Source organism: Aplidium turbinatum, chromosome 4 (genome assembly GCF_918807975.1).
Source record: "Aplidium turbinatum chromosome 4, kaAplTurb1.1, whole genome shotgun sequence".
Classification (NCBI taxonomy): Eukaryota; Metazoa; Chordata; class Ascidiacea; order Aplousobranchia; family Polyclinidae; genus Aplidium; species Aplidium turbinatum.
Window position 1 is genome coordinate 30,760,659 of NC_137475.1, and position 23,643 is coordinate 30,784,301.

Sequence of the window (23,643 nt, forward strand, 5' to 3'; positions counted from 1 at the left end):
TCAATTTCAAGATTGATTTCGATCAGTTTTGTATTCTTTGAAAAACTTAATTTCGTCAGATCGGTCTTACTCTCTTTTGTTCCAAAGTGTCAACCGCAATAAACTACTACGAATAGTATACACGCCGTTCCCTGTTCACCCCTACCAATGTCGATTTAGGTTATCCTTTAAAAATAGATTACCTGAAACATGTGCGGTAGCGTACCTGAGACAATCAATATATGGTACAAGTTGACAAAAAAAATTGTGACGTAAATAGAACGCTGAAATTGAAATAGTAGGTAGCCTAGCAATCACCTCTGTTGCTGGTGCCACGAAATCGTCATGACTACTCCCATCTAGCAAAATAATAAGAAAGCGGCCAACTTCATCGTCGCCAATACGCGCTCCTGAGGAGGAGCTAAACCAATTGTCATCTACATCTTTAATTGCTTTACCAATATAACCTTTACCTGGAATAAAAATATACGATTGGAATAGTTATATTTTAAGAAGTTTTATAAGAAGTGTTGCAAATTCTTTATTTAAAATGTTTGCTCTGCAAAAAGGGTCCAGAAAGCCAAAAAATATGAATATTTTAAACATTTGTTAGTCCTTTGACTATAGCTATAATTGATAAAGCTACTCGTAGCACACAAATCTCGATCAGGGCTTTATTAATTTTTTTACTCATGCCAACGTTTCATTCTTGCGTTACGCCTACCTACTGGCAGTAGCAGCAAGGTGTATTTTACTCAACAGTCAAGTTACTTTCTGGCTTTGCTGCGTATCCTGTGATTCTTATGAAGGCAGCAAACGAAGTAGTTTCCTCAAGTTTCATAAAAGTGTCATATTCCGAAGCATACGAAACCGAATAGCCAACTCGAAGACGTTCCGCATGAGATATCCGATCGTTAACTTCATTCACAAAATTTTCCATAAAATTGATCGCAGACATATATTCCTCATTAGTGTAATTCTCAACATTGTCCAACAAAAACCACATATCAAGCTTGTGATCGTTGAAACAATCTAAACAAGTAATATGCAACAGTTGGTCTACCGTTACTTGTTAACTAAATTTGTTTATCAGGATTCAGGAAGTGATAAGAGGATTTAGTTCAATAAAGTTTTATCACGTCTTTATCGGCGCACCGAATTTGGTCTTTCGATGTGATCGAAGCTTTGCAACAGATGACAATTGTTGCGTAACCAACAAGCACCACCATTTTTTACAGTATAAGTGTTCAAAACAACCCACCAATAGTGTGAGCAATGAATTGACGGCGTAGAAAACTAAATATCAAGAAAATTTTCATAATGGTTGTACAGATTGTCTCAGTTGCTAGTCTGCTTTACGTTCTAGTTTACAAGGGTTCATCTTCGCTTACTCATCTTTGTACACGGCAATCACGCATACATTTGTTATAGCCTACGGTACATACAATACAGAATAAGATGTGCTACAATCTCACGGTAACAAACATGTCTTACTGACACATACACTAGCCCATCACTGACTCTTGCAACTGAACGGGATAGGACGTGATACTTAATGAAGGAACCATAAGTTTGAAGTAGGGATGCACAGATCACTGAGCTTTTTAACATTGAGCTTCAGAATATGAATGAAGGGGATTTTTCTCGCCACTAACGTAAAAAGCGTCTTTGACAACAAAATAGACAAGGCTAGCAAAAATTGTTATTTTTTATTTACATACCTTGGGAATTATCATCCATCCAAAGTATTAGATTTTCTTTAAAATTTTGGCCGTAAGTTCCTCCAATTACTTTGTTATTCTGTGAAAAAATGTTTTCGACATCGTCTTGAATCCTTAACCTGTTAACATTGTAGTATCGCTGTTTGAATTAGCTTCTCGCTGATTTGTTTGCAGAACTTAATTTTTTATATTTAAATTTTACATTCAGAATCATCTTTCCTTTCACATATTTTTTGAACTTTTGTTTTGAATGGTCAGCATTGTTGGCCTGTACCTTTTGCCATCAGATGAAAAATCCACGCCATTTTGATACAAGCGATCGAAACATGACCTTCAGCAACCAATTTACAAAAACAAGTTTGCATCGAAACGGCTGTTGATGCAATAATGTTTGACCTAATTTAAAATCATGTAACTGCAGATGTTAAAGAACATAAATTGTCACATGATGCTTTCTGACTTGCGAGATGCAGGAAAGGTTTGTCACAATCATTGTACTGGTTTTACAAAAGATGTAAGAATGAAGCTCATGGTTGAAAATTTGTTTTGCAACAAACTTTCACTTTAATAAAACAATTAATGAAGGTTGCACCCGTGTTGAAAAATACTTACCCAGACGCATAAGAACAAGGAAAGCATGAAAATGAAAATTGAGTTCTTGTTGCAGCTAAAAGCTCATCAGCATCTGTGTAACTGCTTGGGTTGTCTTTCAATTCTGTTTTCATCCACGCATACACCTAGCTCAGATACAAACAATTAACAATTATGCAATTATGATTGTTGTAAAATTTAACCTTGTCTAAGAACTGAAATCTATACATAAATAATATCCAGACCAGAGGTTCTCAACTAGGGAGGTAATTTCCCGCTATAAGGTGGAATTTCGTATAGCCTACATGTAGTGTGTTATAAAACTCTTTATTCTCTCTTCTGATTAGTTGGGTTTAATTGATCTTGCGTGCTTTGCGCACACTCCGCACAGTCGACGTGTTGGCTTCTGGCGTGATTTGCAAAGCTCTTGTTCACATTTCTCTTTGTCCACTTTTCAGTTGTGTTGTGAGGGTTGTAAAAAGTTTGGGTGCTTACTTTATGTTTATGTTTAGCTATGTTTTATAAAGCTTTTGTTATGGTAATCTTATTAAGTAAATAAAATATGTTACAGGGTTGGCATGTTCATTAGGCGAACTAAACGGTCGCCTTGCGCGCAGGCTTTAAGGGGGCGCAAAACTTTTTTTCTTGCAGTTTTTTTAAAGCTTATAAACTTATATTTCTTTGAAAAAAGATATCTTTATTTTTCGAATATTGTCGTGCGAATTGCAGGATTTACTTTGCAACAGTGATTTCAACCGGTGTTAAGTGAAAGATCGTCAGGTGTTCCACAAAAAAAATATCAGTTTGACTAGTGTTGCATGGAACAGTTGGAACACCGGTCGAAAATCAGATATCGTATCAGCCCAGATGTCATACTGAAAAAAACTAGAAGTGAATAAATTGCTGTTGTGCTGTTTATTTTATTGCATCATTTTAAAATTTCATTTGGTGTTATACAAGATTATTTTGATAGACAAATAAAACCCAACAACCACACGGCATTTAACATAATATAATAACATGAAAACAAACTAAAAATGACAAACGTTTTCGGCCATACTCATGTTAGCCCTTTTAAAGTGATCAACTGACTGATGTTCTACATAAATCGAAATTACAAAACTGATCTACATAGCCTACATTGAAATCGAAAAAAAAAAGAAACTCATAAGAATGAAGTAGCAAGGCAGAGGAGAGGCAAAATCACATGACGCTTGATTGTGCAAGAAAAAAAACACATATAAATGACGCAAAATTAATGACGTTTAATATGCAAATATGTATATTAAACAAATCTTTTGCATATGAAGGCAAAACGCAGGAATAGATTGAATGAAACGACATAGAGGAGCCTATAGGCAGCCTCCAAGACAATAGCCCTGCCTGGCCCCGGTGCAGATGTTGCTGCCGAGCCCGCCTAGCGCGACATGTCGCGTCATATCTAACAAGTCACAAATCACAAGCAAAATTTGCGGTGCGCTTTACTCCACCAGGCCAACGCACACATGGTGTTGCGGACAGTGTTTTTATCTTAAAACCAGATCTTTTTAAAAAATAATACAAAGAACACATTAGGTTCAACACTCTATTATTTCACAAAGAATGCAGTATTGTAGTGGTGTTTACAACTTAAACTCACAGATACATAGGCCTACTAGTTACACACGAAGATAAAAATGGTAATACGATCCGGCGTGGCTGACATAGCATTGCATAGGCTATGTGTGCATACAGCTTTACATTAACATACAATACCATTTCTGACCTTGAAATCTGCAGAGACTAGGGGAGAAAACTTCAGATGAATGCAAACTATTGGTTCATGACATTAAGAAATACCAAGTTCATTTCAGGATCAATGATGGGCTGTTTCTTCTTATTTTCACTTCTTTGGTTTTCTTTGCTTGTGGATCGTCCCTCAAGATTGCTTAAGGAGACTTTCAAATTTAGCAAGCTTGTATTGTAAGTTTCCCAAATCCAAATCCTTTTCTAAAACTTCCTTTAACGCACAACTTTTTGAAGCTTATTTGTTTTTCTTTTCAAAGGATTAAAAATAGTTCTATACAAACATCAAACAATATCATCAAAAGATCTCAGCCATCCAGACGGCAATAACAAAAAATTGAAGTGATTGAATGTAAGCAGTGAAACAATACTGGCTCTATCTTTGAGAAGGCGCCTTTCTGCAGGTAAAGCGTTAACGAATTAGGCGACTCGTGCGCAGAAACAATTAAGCTCATTAAATTTAAGCGCAATTAAACAATTAAGCTCAATTAAGAAACAATTAAATCAGCCTCTGGAACAGCTTGTTTGAGTGAAACTGCATTCAAGCAGGATTGAGGGTCACTTTCTCTTCATTTCCACAGCAAGTTGTCAGTATTCAGTAGAAAACAAAGTCGAATATATTTCTATTTTCAGATGCTACGAATGTAAATGTAGCCTACCTACATCTATCACTATATTGTGTATCGAGACTTTACAGACACCCTGCATGACTACAGAATGTCTGTTTTGAGTCAATATTGACACTGTTGCTGAAATTCAAAAATAAGATTGGAATAGCCTGACCGGAGAAGACTGCTAAGAAATAAATAGCGAAAAAAAAAACGAAAAGGAAAATTTAAGAAATATAAAAAAATATTCGTTTATATACTAAGCATATTTTTGAAAATCAGCACCTTTCTGCAGTACTTTAAAAACTAAGTTGCACTGCAATTAGGACACTTCTGATTCTATCTAGAGTTAACAGTAACTGTACTTGAACAGAAATGAAGACCTATGATTTTTACTCAAAGATCACACTTTCACTAATCTTTTAACTTTTTTTTCGATTTCTGTTAGATTGTTATGACATTTGGCCCTGTGTCAAGGACAAAAATTATTTTCCAGCACTGCCTCCATGAAACTTGCTCGCATTTCAATATAGCAAAATGATTTAACAAATCTTAAAAACTCAAAAATACTGTGTATAGGCCTATTGTATATCAGAGAAGTTGCATGATTTCAGTATAATTAATACCCAAAAAAGAACACTTGAACATTTTGTACTGAAAAGTGACAGTGACGACCTCTTGCTCAGCAACTCTAACAATATTTCAATACTTTTACTACTTTCTTAACTCATAAAATATCACACTAAACAAGATTATATAATATCACACAGTATTTTATAATATCATAAAATATCACACTAAACAAGGCTAAAATTGTACAAGTTCAACATGATTACACACAACTGTCACTGTTTGCTTGTGTCATAAATAGACAAGATGTCAGAAAAATACATGGAATATCTTCTGTGTAATGACTGTAACCTAACCTGATCAATCAATTTCTTATTAAAAGATACACACGCAAATATTCACATTAAAGCACCCAGACTAACACTGAAATAAAAATACTAACACTGAAATTAAAACATTGAAGTAAACTGAAATATTCACTCACACTGCAATATTTGCGTTAAACATAAACACTGAAATATTCACAATAAAACACACATACAACCTCTTCAAATCCCTGGCAGACATTTCCGCCTCATTCAGCTAGACAGGCCTTGCCAGTGTCCACTGGTCTCTGTCATGATTACGTAATTAAACTTTCAACAGGACTACAAAGCAGTGACTGCACATCTAACTACTGTTAATTGTAGCCTACTGTAAGAATGTACAGTTACACATTTTTGAAGTTGTCTCTCTGGCAGATGGTGCTAACCTGCTCGTTAGCACTGCTTGTTTAGCGGTAGTAGCCCTGAAGTGTTTACAATAGACAATGAAAATTTGCAAATGATTTAATTTGACTGGGTTGCATTTTTAACAAACCGAAGGCAGTTCAGTTGGACACGTTTGATCACCACAAAAACTGAGAATTCAAGGTCTGTGCTTTATCGATCAACTTTCACTCTTTAGATACGGAACCAATATAAAAACATTTTTTTATACAAAATCGACCTTATTTAGCACTCAAATTTAAACATTTTGTTGGGCACCCCTGAACTAAAAAAATTGAAAATTCTGTAATTTTAAAAAAGGGCATAGGCTACCCATGAAGAGCCCAATCGAGATACGGATTACAGAACTAATATAGAAACAATATTTTCTGCAAAATTGTTGAAATCACTAACTGATTCCAATATATATATATATTTTTTGTATTTTGAACATATATTTTGCATTACTGTAAATATTATTTGGAAAACTAATGACTAATAAAAAGGTAGGCCTACCAATATCCAGTCTAAAAAATTATTAATTGTGAAAAAGTCAGATTCTCTGTCATTGTGATGATGTAAAAGTGCTCTTGACAAAATTAACTTCTAAAGGGGGAATCTGGGTTTGAATAGTACATAAAAGAGTTCCCGAGACAAAAAAAGGTCAAAAACCGCTGGTCTCGATCCACCTATTTAAGGTAAGCAGACTAACATATCAACTATAAAAGCAATGCGTTAACCATTACTAGTGCAAAAACAAAGTTGCAAATTTTGTGCACTGTCTCAAAGACTTTGTACCTAGATTATTTAAAATGCTCTTCACACAATTCCCTCGCAAATATGCATGTTTTACTTCTTCCCTCCTGTTGTCACTATATGTCAGGGCATGTTTAATTGACAATCGAAAATGCAGATTACTGCAAACGTATAGTAAGGTATGAAACAGTTGGATGAACCAAATTATTGTTATAGTTCTAGGTTAAACCTACTATACTCAGTAGATAGAAAAAGACTATCTTTTCTAACAACTGTAAAAAAAATATTTGTATGTTTCTGCTCTGCCAACTTACTGCTGCCGCGACCACGTCGTTGCAAACTTGTGTTCTTCTCGCTTCCAAGAAGCTAGTTTCGTCTAATTCGTCAAGAGTATCGCTTTGAAACAGGTATTTATCCGTTGGTCGAGAAGCGATTTCATTAAGCTGAGCTTGGTTTACGCCATCTCCGACACCAAAGCAATAGATAATAACATCTTCTTCTTTCAGCTATAAAACACAACTGAACTTGTTCAACACTGTCAGCCTATTCCAGGTGCAATAAAGAAGGCAAACAACATAACCGTTTATTTCGGTACCCGGTCAATTGATCGACGACAGACATTTGGTCGACAAGACATTTGGTCGACAGGACATTTGGTCGACAGAACGATTCATTTTAGGGTTAGGGTTAACTAACCCTGACCCTAACCCTAACCCTTACCATAACCTAACCTAACCTAACCTAACCTAACCCTAACCCTAACCCTAACCCTAAATTCTTCAGGAAGAGGACATTTTGTGATGTCGAAAACGTTCGATATTTAATTGTTGCGTAGTTTTGTGTTTTTTTGTAAATATAATAATCTTTAAATATGTTAAACTTGATCATTGTCATCCAGGCACTGTTTATTGAAAATGAAGACATGCAGCTCGTCATTGCATTGAGAAAAAATTGACTTATCAAAATTCTTCGAAGACAAGAAATTCCAGTCACAAAAAAAATATGACTTGTTCGAAATATTGTACAAAACAGACCGTATTGCATTGCAAGTGTAGTAAATTAGCATCGTCAAGTATAATGGTAATGAAATTGAACCACACAGCTTTACAAGTAACATTTCGATCAATTTATAGATAGAAAAATACCCCGCTTTTGAATAAAACAATGATGGCTAAATACTGTGATTAAAATATCTAATCCCATAATCAACAATTATATGATAAAAGCAAATCTTATGATAACCCGCTATTTCATTATGAAAACCACTGGTAATTGCAAATTTGAGTTTGCTGTTAATCTATGGTTTTGTCCCAAAAATGTTGACATTGTATGGCGGAGTGACCCACGTAGAATAGGTACATCATCCAAACGTCTAGACATGTGTGGTTTGACTAATGACATGGCTAGCTGCCACCCCGGCCTCCACAAAACTTTCGTCTCCCTTGGCTTGTGAAAAGGACAACTCGCGGTTCAAGTAACTAATGGTCATCGCATTGACCACGCAACGTCTAAAATGTAAGAAAATGCAGACACAGTCCATTTTGCCGACTTCGGCTTGACTCTATAATATGCCATCCCCAGTAAATTTTGGTACTGAAGGCTTCCCGATCAGTGAGAGATTTTAACTCGCCAACCCCTTTTCTATTGCTTTGCCATGTTCCAACTAAAGTTATGTTTTTGTTCCAAAGCCATTCTGCCTAATCAAGTGAAGTGCAAAATCGATCAAGGGATATGTTTCGTCCTTGAAGCGAAGAAACTCTGTCCAAACTGTGTACCAACGTTTCCACATATTTCATAGTGGAAGTCAGATAGTGTGGTCCTAGTACACTTACTGGCTTACCCGCATAAGCTATGGCGGTATAGGTGAATGACATACGCGCACTATTTATGCTTCTTAGCAACAAATCATATTTAGCAGGCTTATTTTTTGCCTGAAGCCTATTGCCTGAAGGACACACCAACGCGGGATGGAAACAAAGTCTCATTCAGTGAAAGGAAGTCTTCTGGTATTAAAATGTTTTCGCAATTTCCAGTAAAATATCGGAAAAGTTCTCTGATTGCTGTAAATCGGTCACTTTGCTAGCGATCGGCCCTTGTGCCTTTATCATCAAAACGAATATTTGCAGACAGAAATTTGAATCGGTTCAACGACATTGTCGCATTAAATATAGGATGTCCATATAAATGGAAAAAACAATGTTAATTCGGTGAAATGTTCGCTTGAGTAGTCCTCTAATATACCACAATCCAATGAATGCTTCTAGTTCGGTGGCATCAGTTTGCTGAAAATGTGAAGCATGCCAAGATGTTCGTTGAGCCTCCGATATTCGCGATAGCCTCTCTCGTATACATGCGTTGGTGCTTGCAACAATGATGTAGATCATTTCTGCTGTAAATAAGAAATGCCATGCATCATACGACGTCGTTGCATATTGATAATCGCGCTTTACTTCTGGTAAACTGTGCACCACATTAGCAGAGTTTTGTCTTCCTCTTATTGATGGTTGCTTGGTACTCCAAACAACTTTCTCTCTACTTCTTTGGTCAACAACCACCGAAATTCGCTCCTCTTCCTGGTCAGGCAATGTATGGTAATTTTCCTCATCCAAGGCGCTATCTAATGAATTGACAGCATGGCTGCTACAACGTTGGGACTGCCTATGTCTGACGGTCACGCCCTCATCTTCGCTACTCTTGTCAGATGTTAGCTGACTACCTTCACCATCAGATAAAGAAAAATCAACATCACTATCCGAAAAATTTGCATCTCTTTCATCTTCGGTTGCTAATAAATCTGCCGTTTGCCTCGCATCATAATACACATTCGAAGCCATAATTTTGAACTGTAGTATAAGGTACACACGGGCCAATTGCTGAAACAAAATGACTTCATTTTGCAAGAAAAATAAATCCAACATAGGGTGTGAGAAGATTTTTTTCTTCAACTGTTCGTGTTTTGAGCAATTAAGAAGTTAAATTTAATAATATAATAATTGGAGAAAAGAGCAGACATTCGTTACTATTATTATTCAGACGCTATACTATCCCTTGCTGGCAGAGTCAGCCATTTGCATTGATTCAACGTTGGCAGATGTTGAGTCGTTGTTGAGTGACTGATTTTGATAGCCGAGGTGACTCAACTACTGCATCGCATTTTTCGCTCGATTTTGCCATTGTAAAAACTTAGCTTCATTCTTACTTTTGACTGACGATGAAAACAGCAGCTATCGAAACGTTTGAATAAAATGTTTGCGACTGTGTTAGCTTTGATATTCATAGTCCGAATTTCCTCTAAATCCTACGGTTATGCTCCAAAGTTTATTACTTTACTTCTGGCCTTTTCAATGTCAAATTAGTTGGGCCATAAAACATATTTTTTCATATTATGATGTAACCTGACTTGTAATATCGCCATGGTATTATGTGCATTTCTACATTACTCCTGTACGCAACGTTGGTATTTAGCATACTAACATATCATAGATGTCGTTTTATTTGGACAGTTGCTCGTAATACTCCCAGAGCTAAATATACTGCAAACGTGTTGCAGATAACACTGGTCTACAAAAAAAGAATTTTTTTTTTGCTCCATGAACTTTGAAGACTGATTTAGAGTAATTTTGGGGTGCTGAAGCCGAATCTGACCTCAGATTTATCCTATCACGTCAGGTTTGTGAAATATGATAACAACAAATTGCTACTTTCGTCAAAAGTGGAAGATTTGGCGTTGCGTTTACCACCAACATATGCAGTGCTGTAACGAAAGGTTAGTGTTAGACAGGCCAAAACAGCCTAAATATGGTTACTGAACAAGCATTGCCATAGGCTTGCTTAAATCTTTGTGGTTTCATGCAAAACATTGACGGGGGGAGGGTCAGTTACACTTATAGCCTCCCTTTTAGCTTGTTATTACTGCCTTGTTAATAATGTTGCTTAGAAAACAAATTGGTATCAAAATTATAATTGGTAGGTGTATTTCAGCTACTTATGCACCACATGGCCTAGATTTCTGGATCTTGCACAATGTGTATGTGCAATAAACGCAACGTCAAATCTTCCACTTTTAACAAAAGTAACAATATGCTGTTATCATATCTCACAAACCTGACGTGATAGCATAAATCTGAGGTCATATTCGGATTCAGCACCCCAAAATTACTCTAAATCAGTTTTCAAAGTTCACAGAGCAAAAATTGTGTAGACCAGTGTAATCTATATCGTACCTTTAGAGGAATTTATCATTACGATTTTACATAATTCAAGAGTTTGCCGCAATAATCAGGAATGCTTTGTGTCTTATTCAAAGAATTTTTCATACAATTTGGGTAGAGAGGTAACTCTTTGAAACCATAAACAGACATAACTAAGCAACAACACTACATTTAACATTATAAAAACAAAAAACAACAAGCGAACGTTTTCGGCTAGTCATATAGCCCTTTTCAAGCCTATAAGAAAAATACATTATTGAAAGAAATGCTAATTGAATGAACTTAATACTATATGATTCTTTAGCATTTCTTTCAATAATGTATTTTTCTTATAGGCTTGAAAAGGGCTATATGACTAGCCGAAAACGTTCGCTTGTTGTTTTTTGTTTTTATAATGTTAAATGTAGTGTTGTTGCTTAGTTATGTCTGTTTATGGTTTCAAAGAATTTTTCATCTCATAAATAACAAAGGGCCATGAGACATCAAAATGACGCAGAATAGCTGTAAAGTTTATAAGTTTTGCGCAAAGAAATTAAAATCAGCGAGGATACTTTGTTTTCTGTCCGATATAAACTCATCTATATTTGTCTAATAGGTTGAATGACAGTAAATTGGCATAATGTGACGGTTGCAACCGATTACACAAATATGTGAAACGTATAATGATTTTTAGCAATGATGGAACCGCTTGAAGTACCTTTCATTCTTCATTGTAGAGACGCTATGAACTCATAACGAAAATCAATGACCTAGAATTGTTGAAAAGGAGCGATCTTCCTGGCGTCAGCACTACCTGACTACTCACTATAGAACAGCGAGCATTCTGTTTCGCTAACCATGTCAGTGTAGCCTCCACACTAGCCATCAAGACTTTTCCAAAAACATGTGTTTCTCGGCAGTCGAGTGTAGCAGGAACTCAGCGATAGACACGTGTTTCGCCCATAAGGCTGAGCTCATCAGTACCGTACCACTAGTTCCTGCCACATAGTTCTCATTACACCGTGGTGCTGACAAAACACGTTATGTATGTAGCATGACAGGTGTTATATTATATTGTATCGACGCTCTATGAGATGATAAATATAAGTGGATATACTTACAAGAATCTAAGGTACGATAAGGCGTTGTGAAATCAATTATCGAGCAATTTTGTTATGATTGTGGGAGTACAACATGCATCAAAAAGAATCAAATCAAAAATAATTAAATTTGGGCTTCAGCATCTTCTAAGAAACAAGCGTATTTATGACTTCGGCAATGTCGTCGAACAAGGGTAGAGCACATAAAAAGATAAAATCGTAATGTTTGATTTGTAGTTTGTGCGATAGGCTACAATCAAAGTAAGCAACATATTGTTACAATAATGATCAAGCATTTTACGTTGATTCAACGTAGAAATGCATCGACGAAATATCAGGGACAGACTTTCTGTAACGGAATAAAACTTGTTTATTCTATCTGGAAAGCAGCGAAATGTGGAAAGCAGTCGCAATTCTAAGGGCATAGTTCGAACACACACAAGATTGTAATTAAAACCCCAGAATCCTATTTTACGCTTTTGCGGCGAAGCAACGCCTCGGGTTAGGATTAGAACGAATGTCCTAAAACGATATATTGGATAATTGGATCACACAGCGGGAGAAAAACTTCCCATGACAATTAACTGCTGTAATGTAGGCAGTTTCATGAAAATGTCTAGCCACCTGGGACAAAATGCTTATTGTGAAGGGCAGGAAAGTAGAAAAAAGACCAGGGTAGGTTTAAAAAATTCGCAATGAATAAAAACTAAAAGTCAAGAAATTTCACATTTCTAGCATATTTCCTTCTGTAAAATATTTCACTACTAGAGTGGGGCGTCCTCATTAAACCCCTTGTCGTATTAAGAAAAGGTTACAAAAGTAATGGAAAATGAAATTAGAGATGTCATAGCAAGACTCCCAGATGGAAAGAAACTAGGAGAAACGGGATTGCAGTACATGACGAAACTAATAAACAAGATGTACCATAGTGGTGAAATTCCGGATGACTTCACTAAGAGTATCTTGATCCCAATATCAAAAATAACAAAAACAATGAGATGTGAAGAACACAGGACTATAAGTCTGATTTCACATGCCAGCAAAATTCTGTTACACATTATCAAAAAAAGAATAACCCCAATAATACAACAACAAATTGATGAAAATCAAGTGGGTTATGAAAAAGAATCCGGAACAAGAAATGCAATCTTCCTTCTACGAACAATTGGCGAACGGAGAACAGAAAAAGGAAAACACACTTACATTGCATACATAGATTACATCAAAGCATTTGACAGGATAAAACATACCAAATTACTACAATTGCTCGAAAAATTTATTGTTCCGTTCTATAAAAGAAGACTTAAAAAAACATATATTTTAAACAAACAGCAGCAGTTCGAAGCGGTAGCAGTCTCACAGAATTTTTCCCGATATTCAAAGGAGTTCGACAGGGATGCATATTGCATACTCTCACCAATATTATTCAATTTGTAGGCTACTGAAGCAATAATCAGGGAAACATTAACAACACTAAACAAAAACTGAGTAAAATTCAATGGTCAAATAGTAAGCAACATACGATACGCAGATGACACTATCATTCTCGCCGTCGCAGAAGAAAAACTGTAAGAAAGCATGGACAAAATCAATGAAATCAGTAAAAAATATGGAATGAAACTCAATTTGAAGAAAACAAAGAAAATGCTGATCGAAAAAAGCAATGAAAATAATAAAATAAAAATTAAGCTGAAGAACAATTGGATCAGGTCACCACGTACACATATAGGCCTACCTAGGGTCCTTCATTACACAAGATGGAACATGCACCAATGATGTAAAAAGAAGAATCGGTCAAGCAAAAGCATCATTTTGAAAATGCAAGGAATTTTTAAGAGGAAGTATAGATTTACAATTAAAACTGGGACTTCTATCTTGTTACATCAAACCAGTCATATCATATGGCAGTAAAAGTTGGACCTACAGCAAAGAAATTCACAAAAAAATTAATGCTTTTCAATTCTGGTGCTACAGAAGAATATTAAAAATATTATATAAACACACATTACAAACGAAGCAATTAGGAAAAAAATTGGAGTGCAAGATAGATGGGCAAACGACTTAGCAAAACAAAAGATGAAATTTGTGGGACATATTTTGAGAGGATTGGCAGGAAAGCTACATCAATTGGTTATTGAAGATGTGGTGGAAGGAAAGAAGTGCAGGGGAAGAATGAGACGAACATGGGGAGATGACGTAATACAGTGGGCTGATTTGTCAAGCATTAGAGACCAAAAAGAGTAGCGGAAGAACGTGACTTAAGGAAGAAAATGACAGCCAACCTTCGGATCGGAGACGGCACGTGATGATGATGATGATAGGATGTTTACTTAGCTCGAAATCTACAGTACATCAAGCTAAATACATTTGAACTAACTCGAAGGCTAATATTTTTTGCTTATAAACGAGCTGAAACAATTCTTCTGACGTTTTTCAATGTGACACTTGTTTTTCTAATTAACCAGCAATTCAATTAAGCAGAAATTTTTATATGTCTAAAAATTGCAGCTACTGCTGCATCTTCGACCACCACGCAAACATACTTGTTCAACTGGACCACTAATATCATCACCCGAAGACCCGCTAGTGATAAGAACCAGTATCCGCATGGCATCAGATCGAGCACCAGCAGACTCATTGAAACCTTCAGAAAGCACGCGAAGGAGAGCACTTCCTGTCTGAGTTCTGTCTAAAGTACAACAACATTGTTTACAGGTGCAAAAAACGATAAATAATACTTATTTGTACTTCCCTATACATAGCCTATAGCTCAGTTCACGAGAAATAAGATTCTCTGTCGTAATTTGATTTCGCTATGCATCGAATTAAATTTAGGAGTAAAATGGTCGGTATAGCCTACCGAGTCCATTTGATCAAAAATAGATAAAAACCCAAAGTATTAAAATTAAACTATTATCAAGCAAGGTGTTTGAAAACCAAAGTGTTTTAATCTTCAGTGTTTTAAATTGAGTATACGATTCTCAATTTAAAACACTTGCTTGCTCCACTCAACTTTCTACGAGTTTGTATGCCAGCAACCCCAGCGACTGAAATCGCGACACCCATTTGAACAGGCCGCACAACTCTTCATGCAAACCGGTGAAAACCAATCCATCAGTGCGGCTACCTGGGCGGACCACCAATAGAGCTCGGAGTGAAAAAAAAACTCCTCAAGACTGCAAAGTTTCATCTCCGATACTGGCCCCCATCCAACCGGAATGCTTTTGCCAAGGAAGGTCTGGGTGCGGCTCAACCGCCTGCGTAATGGCGTCGGACTATTTCGCCCCAACATGCACAAATGGGGAATGGCTCTATCCGCGATCTGTGAGTGTGGCAAGGAGAAAAAAATGGCAGACCACACCATCTGCAACTGCGCCATTTCCCATGCGCCAAATGGTTTGTGTGGTCTGCGTGAGCTGGACGACGAATCTATTCAGTGGCTGTTCGACACCTTCCCAAACATCTAGACCGAGTGGTAGTCACTGCCCAAGGGTGGTAAAAATCACCTTGACTCCTGGAGGGGCGAAAAGGTTCTCGCGAAGAAGAAGAGTATACTAGGCTATACAGTGTAGCGCTGATGATGCAAACAGTTTAGCTTTCGAGATGCTTGCTGAAAATAAGTTTAATTTCAATACGGTATTTTGGATTTTTTATTTTTTCATTGCAGGAAAGTTGTTTCTGAAAAAATTTGCTTCGATTTGACCAAAGTGAACATTTGTTTTAAACGGTATTAACAGCTTTGCAAGAATTAGTTAGATTCAGATAAACAACGATTCTAGTGAAGAATTGTTTCACTTTGATATAGCCTACTGTGTGTTCATTGTATTACATTTTTATATACCAAACTTACATGGATGACGATTAACACCATCAAATGATGCTTTTAAACTTGCCAAGCCTGTATAATCCTCAAACTGAAATTCAATGCTATGATTGTGAAAATAAATGGAGTAGCCAAATCGAATCCTAGAAGGAGGGCCAGAGAAATTATATGCAACAGAATACAAAAAGTTCAATGAAGTTTGAAATTCGGCATCAGAAACACTGAATGATGTACCCAACAGAAACCACACATCAACCTTTAAATCATTTCTGCAACCTGCAATGGAAACAGTTTGTGAAAAAGTAAAGTCTTCATTCAAAAACTCAATGAGTTTTTCAGGCCTATCATAAGAAAAAAAATCTAAAAATATGTTTTCATCTTGTGAATATTTATTTAAGAAACAAAATAAAGCGTGCATGTTTAAGCGGTGTAGCATACTTTGCATTTGAAATTTTATTCAAATATACTTTTTAGATATAAGCCTAATGTTAGCATTCCAAGATTTTTTTAAGTAGTTTGGCACAAAAGTTGCTGTGTTTATTATACCTCAAAAAGACGAATATATTCCATATTATTATGAATAAGGCTCTCTTACTGGTCTGTTTTTTCACACTTTTGTGAGAAGAAATGCAAGAGATAGCAAGTTTGGCAGTTTATATACCGTAATTAGATCACACTTGAGCGTACACAAACTTTTCTATGTAATAGCAGTTCTAACCCTTACAAAAGAATTCTTTATTTTGTACTGTACCGAAGTGCTCCGCAACAGGTGTGCCACGAAACGATACCATAGGATAGGGGTGTGACAAGAAAAATAGCTTATCGACCCTATATTATCTCAACATACTTTATTTGCAAAAAAAAGTTGCTATTTGAAGGCAGACTTAGTCACTCAAGTCGGTTTTACCAAGAAGTTTTAAAATTCCATTTGTGCTTACCATATTCAACATCATATGTTAAAGCTCTTTCCACAAAATGGTCTTCTGTGCGTTCACCAACTTTCAATGTTTGGTACTTCATGATCCACCAATAAGCTTGCGCCGATACATTACCAGTGCAAGGAGCGCCTCTGTGTATAATCTGTGCTTTGGAGTAAACTGCTGAGAATATTGGAACACTGAAATAAAAAGGATACTCATTCATACAACTGCTGCTATTTGGGCACACTGGGGTGATTATTGCGCATGGACTTTAAAGCAGAGATGTTAGTCAAATTGCTCTGAGGGCCAAATGAATACTGTACTTGTAAATTAACCCGAGGGCCACAATACACAATAAGAAGTCAATAAACAAAATAACACGGCAACAACGCAATGAAAGAGGTAGTAAGAAGTTAAAAACGCACCAAGCATGTAAGATCGAAATAATGGCAATAGTAGCAAGAACAAAGAGGTAGAAAAACACAGAAAGAACGCAAAAAAAAAACGAAAAAGAAAAACAAAAAAAACGCAAACGCAACGACTTGGACCAGGAAAGCAAAAATCTCGCAACCGACTTTCAAGAAGCGCGGGACAAAACTTCATTTTTGAAGACCTAATTGGCGAAAGTACTAAGGTAATAAGGTTATTGTTGCAATGAGGGCACAACAGGTGAAAGAGGTGAATAGGCATTGCAACTGTGATGTAGCAATATACAATATAAGTTTATCTTACGCTATAAAAAGGTGCGACCGTAACGCATAAAAGTCTTGTGAAGTTTGATGGCCGTTTTCAGATTTTTTTAGCAATTTTGGTGTGAATTTCACCTTTTTAAATCTATAGTAAATATGTGGCGCTTGAACAGTTTCTGTAATTGTTAATTATTTGAAAGCTTGAAATTCAAAATACACAGTATTTGAAATTCAAAGTTAAAACTCTTCTTATTCGGGATTTTGATCATTTATATCACCAAACAACTGACCAATCCGAAGAACGAAAAATTAAAGCCAAATTAAACCGAAAAATGACAAACTAGAACAATCGAAATTAATTTCCTTTCTCTTCAGTTCACTTCAGTAGGCCGTAGCTCTATGGAGGGCCGTAGGTATTTCTCTCCAGAGCAGCTTTTCTCGCCTGTTCAAGTCCACCTCTCCAATTGAGAACATTGTCTACCTACTGTGTTCTTCTTCTTCGAAGTTTTTCTTTTCCACAAACCTCTCCTTCGACAGTAGCTAAAACTAATCTATCTCTACTTCTTTTTCTATGACCATTCTCAATTCTCATTCAAATTTCTTTCTCTACAATTGAAGAGATCTTTAAGATCGAAATAGTTGGCCTCGGTCTGCAATTAGTATTGAGTAATGCCTTATTAGGCATTTTCTTTTTAATCATAAAACAGTGTTCCATGAGTTTGAGAAATTGCTGATCTTTTTGTTTTGACTTGTTTCACATGAACATGTTTGGAAGGCTCACAGCCGGTCAATCATTTTTAAGACTATCAGCAAGAAAAGAACTAAAGACTTCTTGAAAAGTGCTGAGATATTTAAAAAAAAATGAACATTAACCTGGATGAAGAGGACTTTAAAGAACTCTTCTTCTCTCGTGTTGTCGCTATATGTCAGGGCATCCGTTGGTTAACCACTGCCTGGTGTCGTCATCAATAGAAACTAGGCCTTCCATACCATGAGGAGGTCTGTATAGCCGGCAATCCTTGATAATGTGGGCTGCCGTCTGCATTTCACCACACTCACAAGCAGCACTCTCTGCCAAGCCCCAACGCAACATGTCTGCACCATAGCGTCCAACACCAGTGAGCAAACGGTTACGCCTTGATGAGGCAAGTCTAGAGAGGCCATGGCCCAGCTGGTTCTCGGGCGGGGTTCTGAATACTTGGCGAAGTGGGGATGTGCTGCTTGACCATTCTTCACACCACGCCTCGTGGCACCACTGTTTGTTAGGGCTTCCACCAGAGGCTAACAGAAGGTCTTGTGCAGCGCGTATAAATGGCTTTGTTGATTTTAGCCGCTGCTTTGGTGGATATCTCAGCGTGGTTGTGTGTAGCAGATGGCCGGGGTTTAGGGCTTTACGGCTCAGGGAAAGAACAGCACGTTGACGCCGTAGTGCAGCTGGCTCAATGTTTGCAAGGACAGGCAAGCAGTCAGTTGGAGTTGGACGGAGGCAACCTGTGACAGTTCGCAGGCAGTTGTTGATTGGCACATCGACAAGGTCAGTATGGGCACTTCTGCACCAAGTAGCAGCACAGTATTCAGCAGGGGCATAGACTAAGGCTAAACCACTTGTTCTCAGCACTGAAGGGCTAGCACCCCACCTTGTACCAGCAAGACGTTTCAAGAGAGCAGAGCGAGCTGTCACTTTTCCGCGTAAGTGTTCTAGATGTTTGCGGTATGTAAGAGACCGATCAAGTCGAACCCCAAGGTATGTGGATGTGGCTTCAAAAAGAAGTGTTTGGCCGTTATTTTGGATGTTAATTTCCCTGTTTGAGTCTCTATTACATAGGTAAAAGGCGCGACAGTTGTTTGAAGAACTGTTCGAGTCGCATTCCCAGAAATTAACAGATGAAGAATTGGCCAAATGGGGAAACAGACAAAAACAAAAAGAAAAGGCAAAAGAAATTCTCCCTAAGCAATTAAGAATTTTGAAGCTAATCTTATATAAATGAAAACTTTTATAGAGAAAGCTCACTATTTTCGAGAATAATAATCTGATTATTGAGAGATTCTTAAAAGTAGCAGCAAGCGTCAGTGATTAATTTAATATTATCGTATCATCTATGAAAAACAACAAAAAAGACGGTGCAAACTTCTTTAAACTAAGTTTAAGAAACGCAGGAAAACGCAAAATTGATGAGAATTGTCAAAAAGACCCAGAATCAATGCCTTCAAGTGTATCAAATGTGTAACTGCAAGTGTGTCATTTTTACTAGCTTCTTTGGCACCCGCTGCGTCTCATTTCCGTGTCGATGCCAATACAAATGGACTGTTGTAAACCGCACCACATTGTGGTCTGCAGGAAACAGGATGAGATGGAAGGAAAGACAGATTTTGAGATGGAAAATGAAAAATGTCAAGGAAGGAAGACAATCTTCCATCATTCCATCCCAATTCCATCATGAACTTTCTAACACCGTATCAAGACATACAAAAGTTGTAAAATAGTTGGAAAAGTTTTCGTTTGATTACATTTTAAACTAAAATGATTCGATTTTTTCGCACTGACTCAACGCGACTGTTGCCCGGACTGTTGTTTAAAAACGAGAAATCGACAACACTCACACTTTGTGAGCAACATACTGTAGCTTCACTTTTACTTCAAACATTTAAATGCATTACATCGCTCTTAAATGACTTTGTACAGTATGTGTAGCCCATGTGTGAGCATTTGAATAATAATTAATCAGAGTTTGAGAAACGATAACATTGTATGGCAGCAAAAAGAGCGCTTTGAAAACCAAAGCGCCAAATGTGATAATATGGTCAATCATGGGTCAATCAATCAATGAAGTGCATTTTAGTATAACATCATATACCGGTGCGGGACATTGCACAAAGTTCATGTATCAACCACACAACTTTTATCCATGTGGAGACCCGGGAAAAAATCATGCGGTTATCAAAGTCACGTTGCCCCCACAACTTTAATAAAACTTAAGCGATAGAAGCTTGTAAGCTTGCCCTGCTACAAACTTCAAACACACACCAGGCAGAAATCCCTGGGAAAAAGAAACAAACAAAAGCAGCCGCTCTTATGCTCCACCAACCCATAAAACTTGTTGACAATACACTGGGAGGCAATGAAAAAACTAAACAGTTATCTTAGTGACATACCCCTGATGTTTCACATGAATTCACAGAACACAGAAAATAGCCACTCTAACGCATATTACTATCGCTTCCTACACACCAGAGTTGGATCAACTACTACAATTGTAAGTGAATGAAATAAATTATACATTTTCATGCAATTGTAATAGCAATTGCAGTTGAGGGTTTTTGTTGTTGTGTAATGTAATTCTGATTTAAAGGCAAACTAAATGAAATTTTCAAACGGGAATTAAGCATTTAAGTGGGTAAACTGAACAATTGAACATTCAAGAATACATTTAAAAAAAAAAAAAATACCGAAAAAAAAATTTGCTTTCAATGGCACTGATAAGGCCCAAAGTCCAATGTTTCATTTATTTTTAATTTTTCCAAAATGACCAAAAAGTGGAAACACTGCTCGAGAATACGTCACTATTGACAGCAATAACAATAGCCACGTTACCACATCTGATGTTTTAACATCAGATCTGATGTTTTGAGCAAACTGTCTGATGTTTTGATGTTGAAATCTGATGTTTTGATGTACATACATACATACATACATAGGGGAGATGTGGGACTTGTGGACCATCGGGACCTTTGGACCATGACACTTTTCTCGAAAACCAAAGGGGGACATGAAAATTAAAACTTAGCTCAAAATGTTTACTTTTTTTATTGGAAACCCTGTACTTGTCCAAATCAGGTTTACCAGCAGTGCTTAAAGGTTTTTGGCAGAAAATTTGTTTTGACTGCGTAATAGTAAATATTTCGGATATATTTCAAACTAACTAGTTCAAAAACGTAGCAAGTATTTTACATATTTCTCTTTTCTAGTATTAGCTAATAGAATTTGCTTTACGAGTTAGACGGAAAGTTGAATTAAAGTGCAAGTTCTTTTGACCTTTTTTTAGTTTTGTAAAAAATAGCGGATTGGGAGACCATTGGACTATTTAATCAGGCTACTTGTAGACCACGGTCCAAAGGTCCCACATTGTAATGCCAAACCTTTATTGATGCAAATTTTAGGTTTTTATTATTTAAACTCTAAGAAAAGTTGTGTTTCGTTTTTGTTCACAGTGATAGCATTGATTCGGCTTGTTCAGTGGAATGTAGGTGTAGTGGTCCAAAGGCCCCACTAGGACGATTCAAAGTTCCCTACACCTGGGGACCTTTGGACTAAAAACCTGCAACATTTTAAGCAAAAAAAAAATCACCGACTATCATCTTTTACCAAATCAATTTTAATTCCAACATGAACAATAAAGCTTTAATATCATTTGAAACTTAATTTCATTCCGCGTTGAAGCGGAATAAACTTGTCAGACAAAAAAGATCAAATTTTGGCCCAATGGTCCCACATCTCCCCTAGCCTACAGTTAAATCGCCCGCAGTAACAACTATTGCTCGATCAGCTGATTGCTAGTCTATAGTGACGTAAACTGTACAGTCGCACGTTTCACTGCTCACGTCCATTCCCATTTTGAAAGCTCTGACAAAAGTACGCGCGGAATGCTGATCAGCTCGCAATGGGGCAAAATATTATTGAAAATCGTTTTATGGCAGCATGTTTTAAACACAAAGAACGTGTACAATCGCCAAGTCAGGCTTTTTCTTTAGTATCCCTTTAAAAAAAATTGGTGCAAAGTCAATTACGTTTGATAAGTTGCACGCATGATGATATTGTTGTATATTATCACGGTTCTTTCTATCTCTTTCCAGGAAAGAGACTTGCGAAAGATTGATGACGTAGTTCATTGGGATATCAATATAAAACATCAAAGCAAATGGTCGAATAGTCTTACTTGTGAGATAATAAATAAAATTTCTCGATGGACTTTAACGAATGGTTCAGCACTTTATGGTTCAGCAATGGTTCAGAAATGAATGGTTCAGCAATGGTTCAGCACACCTGTAACTCTTATATTCTACTTCAACGTACTTCACTAACAGCTTCTCATACAACTCTAATCTCGATCCCAACTTCTAATAGCACCAACTCTCATTTACTCATATTCAATAACTTAAATTCAACTCTCAATCAATAATCATCTCACTATAACCTTTATGTATATCAATTATGCAAATTACGCCACTATTTATATCAGGTTTGTTTTGACCAGTAACTTCCAGAAGGTACGACAATGTTACATCATAAGAACTTATTGCTCTGGTCAAGCTTTGGTACCCGTAAACATCTTTGTGACGTCATAACAACTCACTACTTGAAAAATTGTTCGATGTAGTCGGATAACTTTCTAGTCCTGTACCGTACGTATGCAGAATCTTCTAGAAATACATTATATAATAAGGATTTCGCAGTTAAAGGTTATTATACGACAGTAACCAATAATGACATTTCGTAAGAATATACATTTCGTATATAATTAAAACAGTATGCTTGGCCAAGACACATAATGTAGCCTGTGGTGAGGCTTCTCGTATTGATTGTGACATATATCATAAAAAAACTCAGTGGAACATACTGGGTGCAGACAATTTTCGCAATGGTTTCATGAAATCAAATTGTAAAAATCGTTGAACAAAAATAATATAACGTTTAAATTTTGTAATATTGAAACATGTGTAAAGAGAGGGGCGTTCTTCCCGGCTATCAGCACAAGGCTGAGCACTCGCTAGTACAGCGAGCAGCTGCGATTCGCTAACCATAAGTGGTGCGATACTGACGAGCCCAGCCTCATGGGCGAAACACGGTGTCTATCGCTGTCAATTCTTGCTACAAATCGGCTGCCGAGAAACATATCGTTGATTGGAAAGTCTGAATGGCTTGCGTGGAAGCTACACCGTTATGGTTAGCGAATCGCAGCTGCTCGCTGTACTAGCGAGTGCTCAGCCTTGTGCTGATAGCCGGGAAGAACGCCCCTCTCTTTACATGTCCTCTGCCCTGGCGCCTGCTGGTTTTGTTGGCTCTTTCTTTGTTTCCACAAAGATAAGAGTTAAACTGACTGGTAAAGCGGTGGTCGAATATCGGATTGCGGCTACAACCTTCCTGCCAAAGAAGACGACATTAAAGTG

At 36.9% G+C, this 23,643-nt stretch overlaps 1 protein-coding gene across 1 annotated transcript in view; it reads right to left on the reverse strand.

Moving 5' to 3' along the window:
• The window catches only part of LOC145768726 (uncharacterized), a 66,218-nt gene that overhangs the window by 13,036 nt on the left and 29,539 nt on the right, over window positions 1–23,643 (reverse strand). Inside the window, exons 4-11 of the mRNA XM_082580303.1 lie at window positions 16,808–16,986; window positions 15,897–16,145; window positions 14,590–14,735; window positions 7,071–7,262; window positions 2,313–2,437; window positions 1,701–1,819; window positions 751–1,011; window positions 298–452 (exon numbers count right to left, since the gene is read on the reverse strand). Of these exons, the coding sequence (XP_082436429.1) occupies window positions 298–452; window positions 751–1,011; window positions 1,701–1,819; window positions 2,313–2,437; window positions 7,071–7,262; window positions 14,590–14,735; window positions 15,897–16,145; window positions 16,808–16,986 (1,426 nt within the window). The remainder of the gene's footprint in view (window positions 1–297; window positions 453–750; window positions 1,012–1,700; window positions 1,820–2,312; window positions 2,438–7,070; window positions 7,263–14,589; window positions 14,736–15,896; window positions 16,146–16,807; window positions 16,987–23,643) is intronic.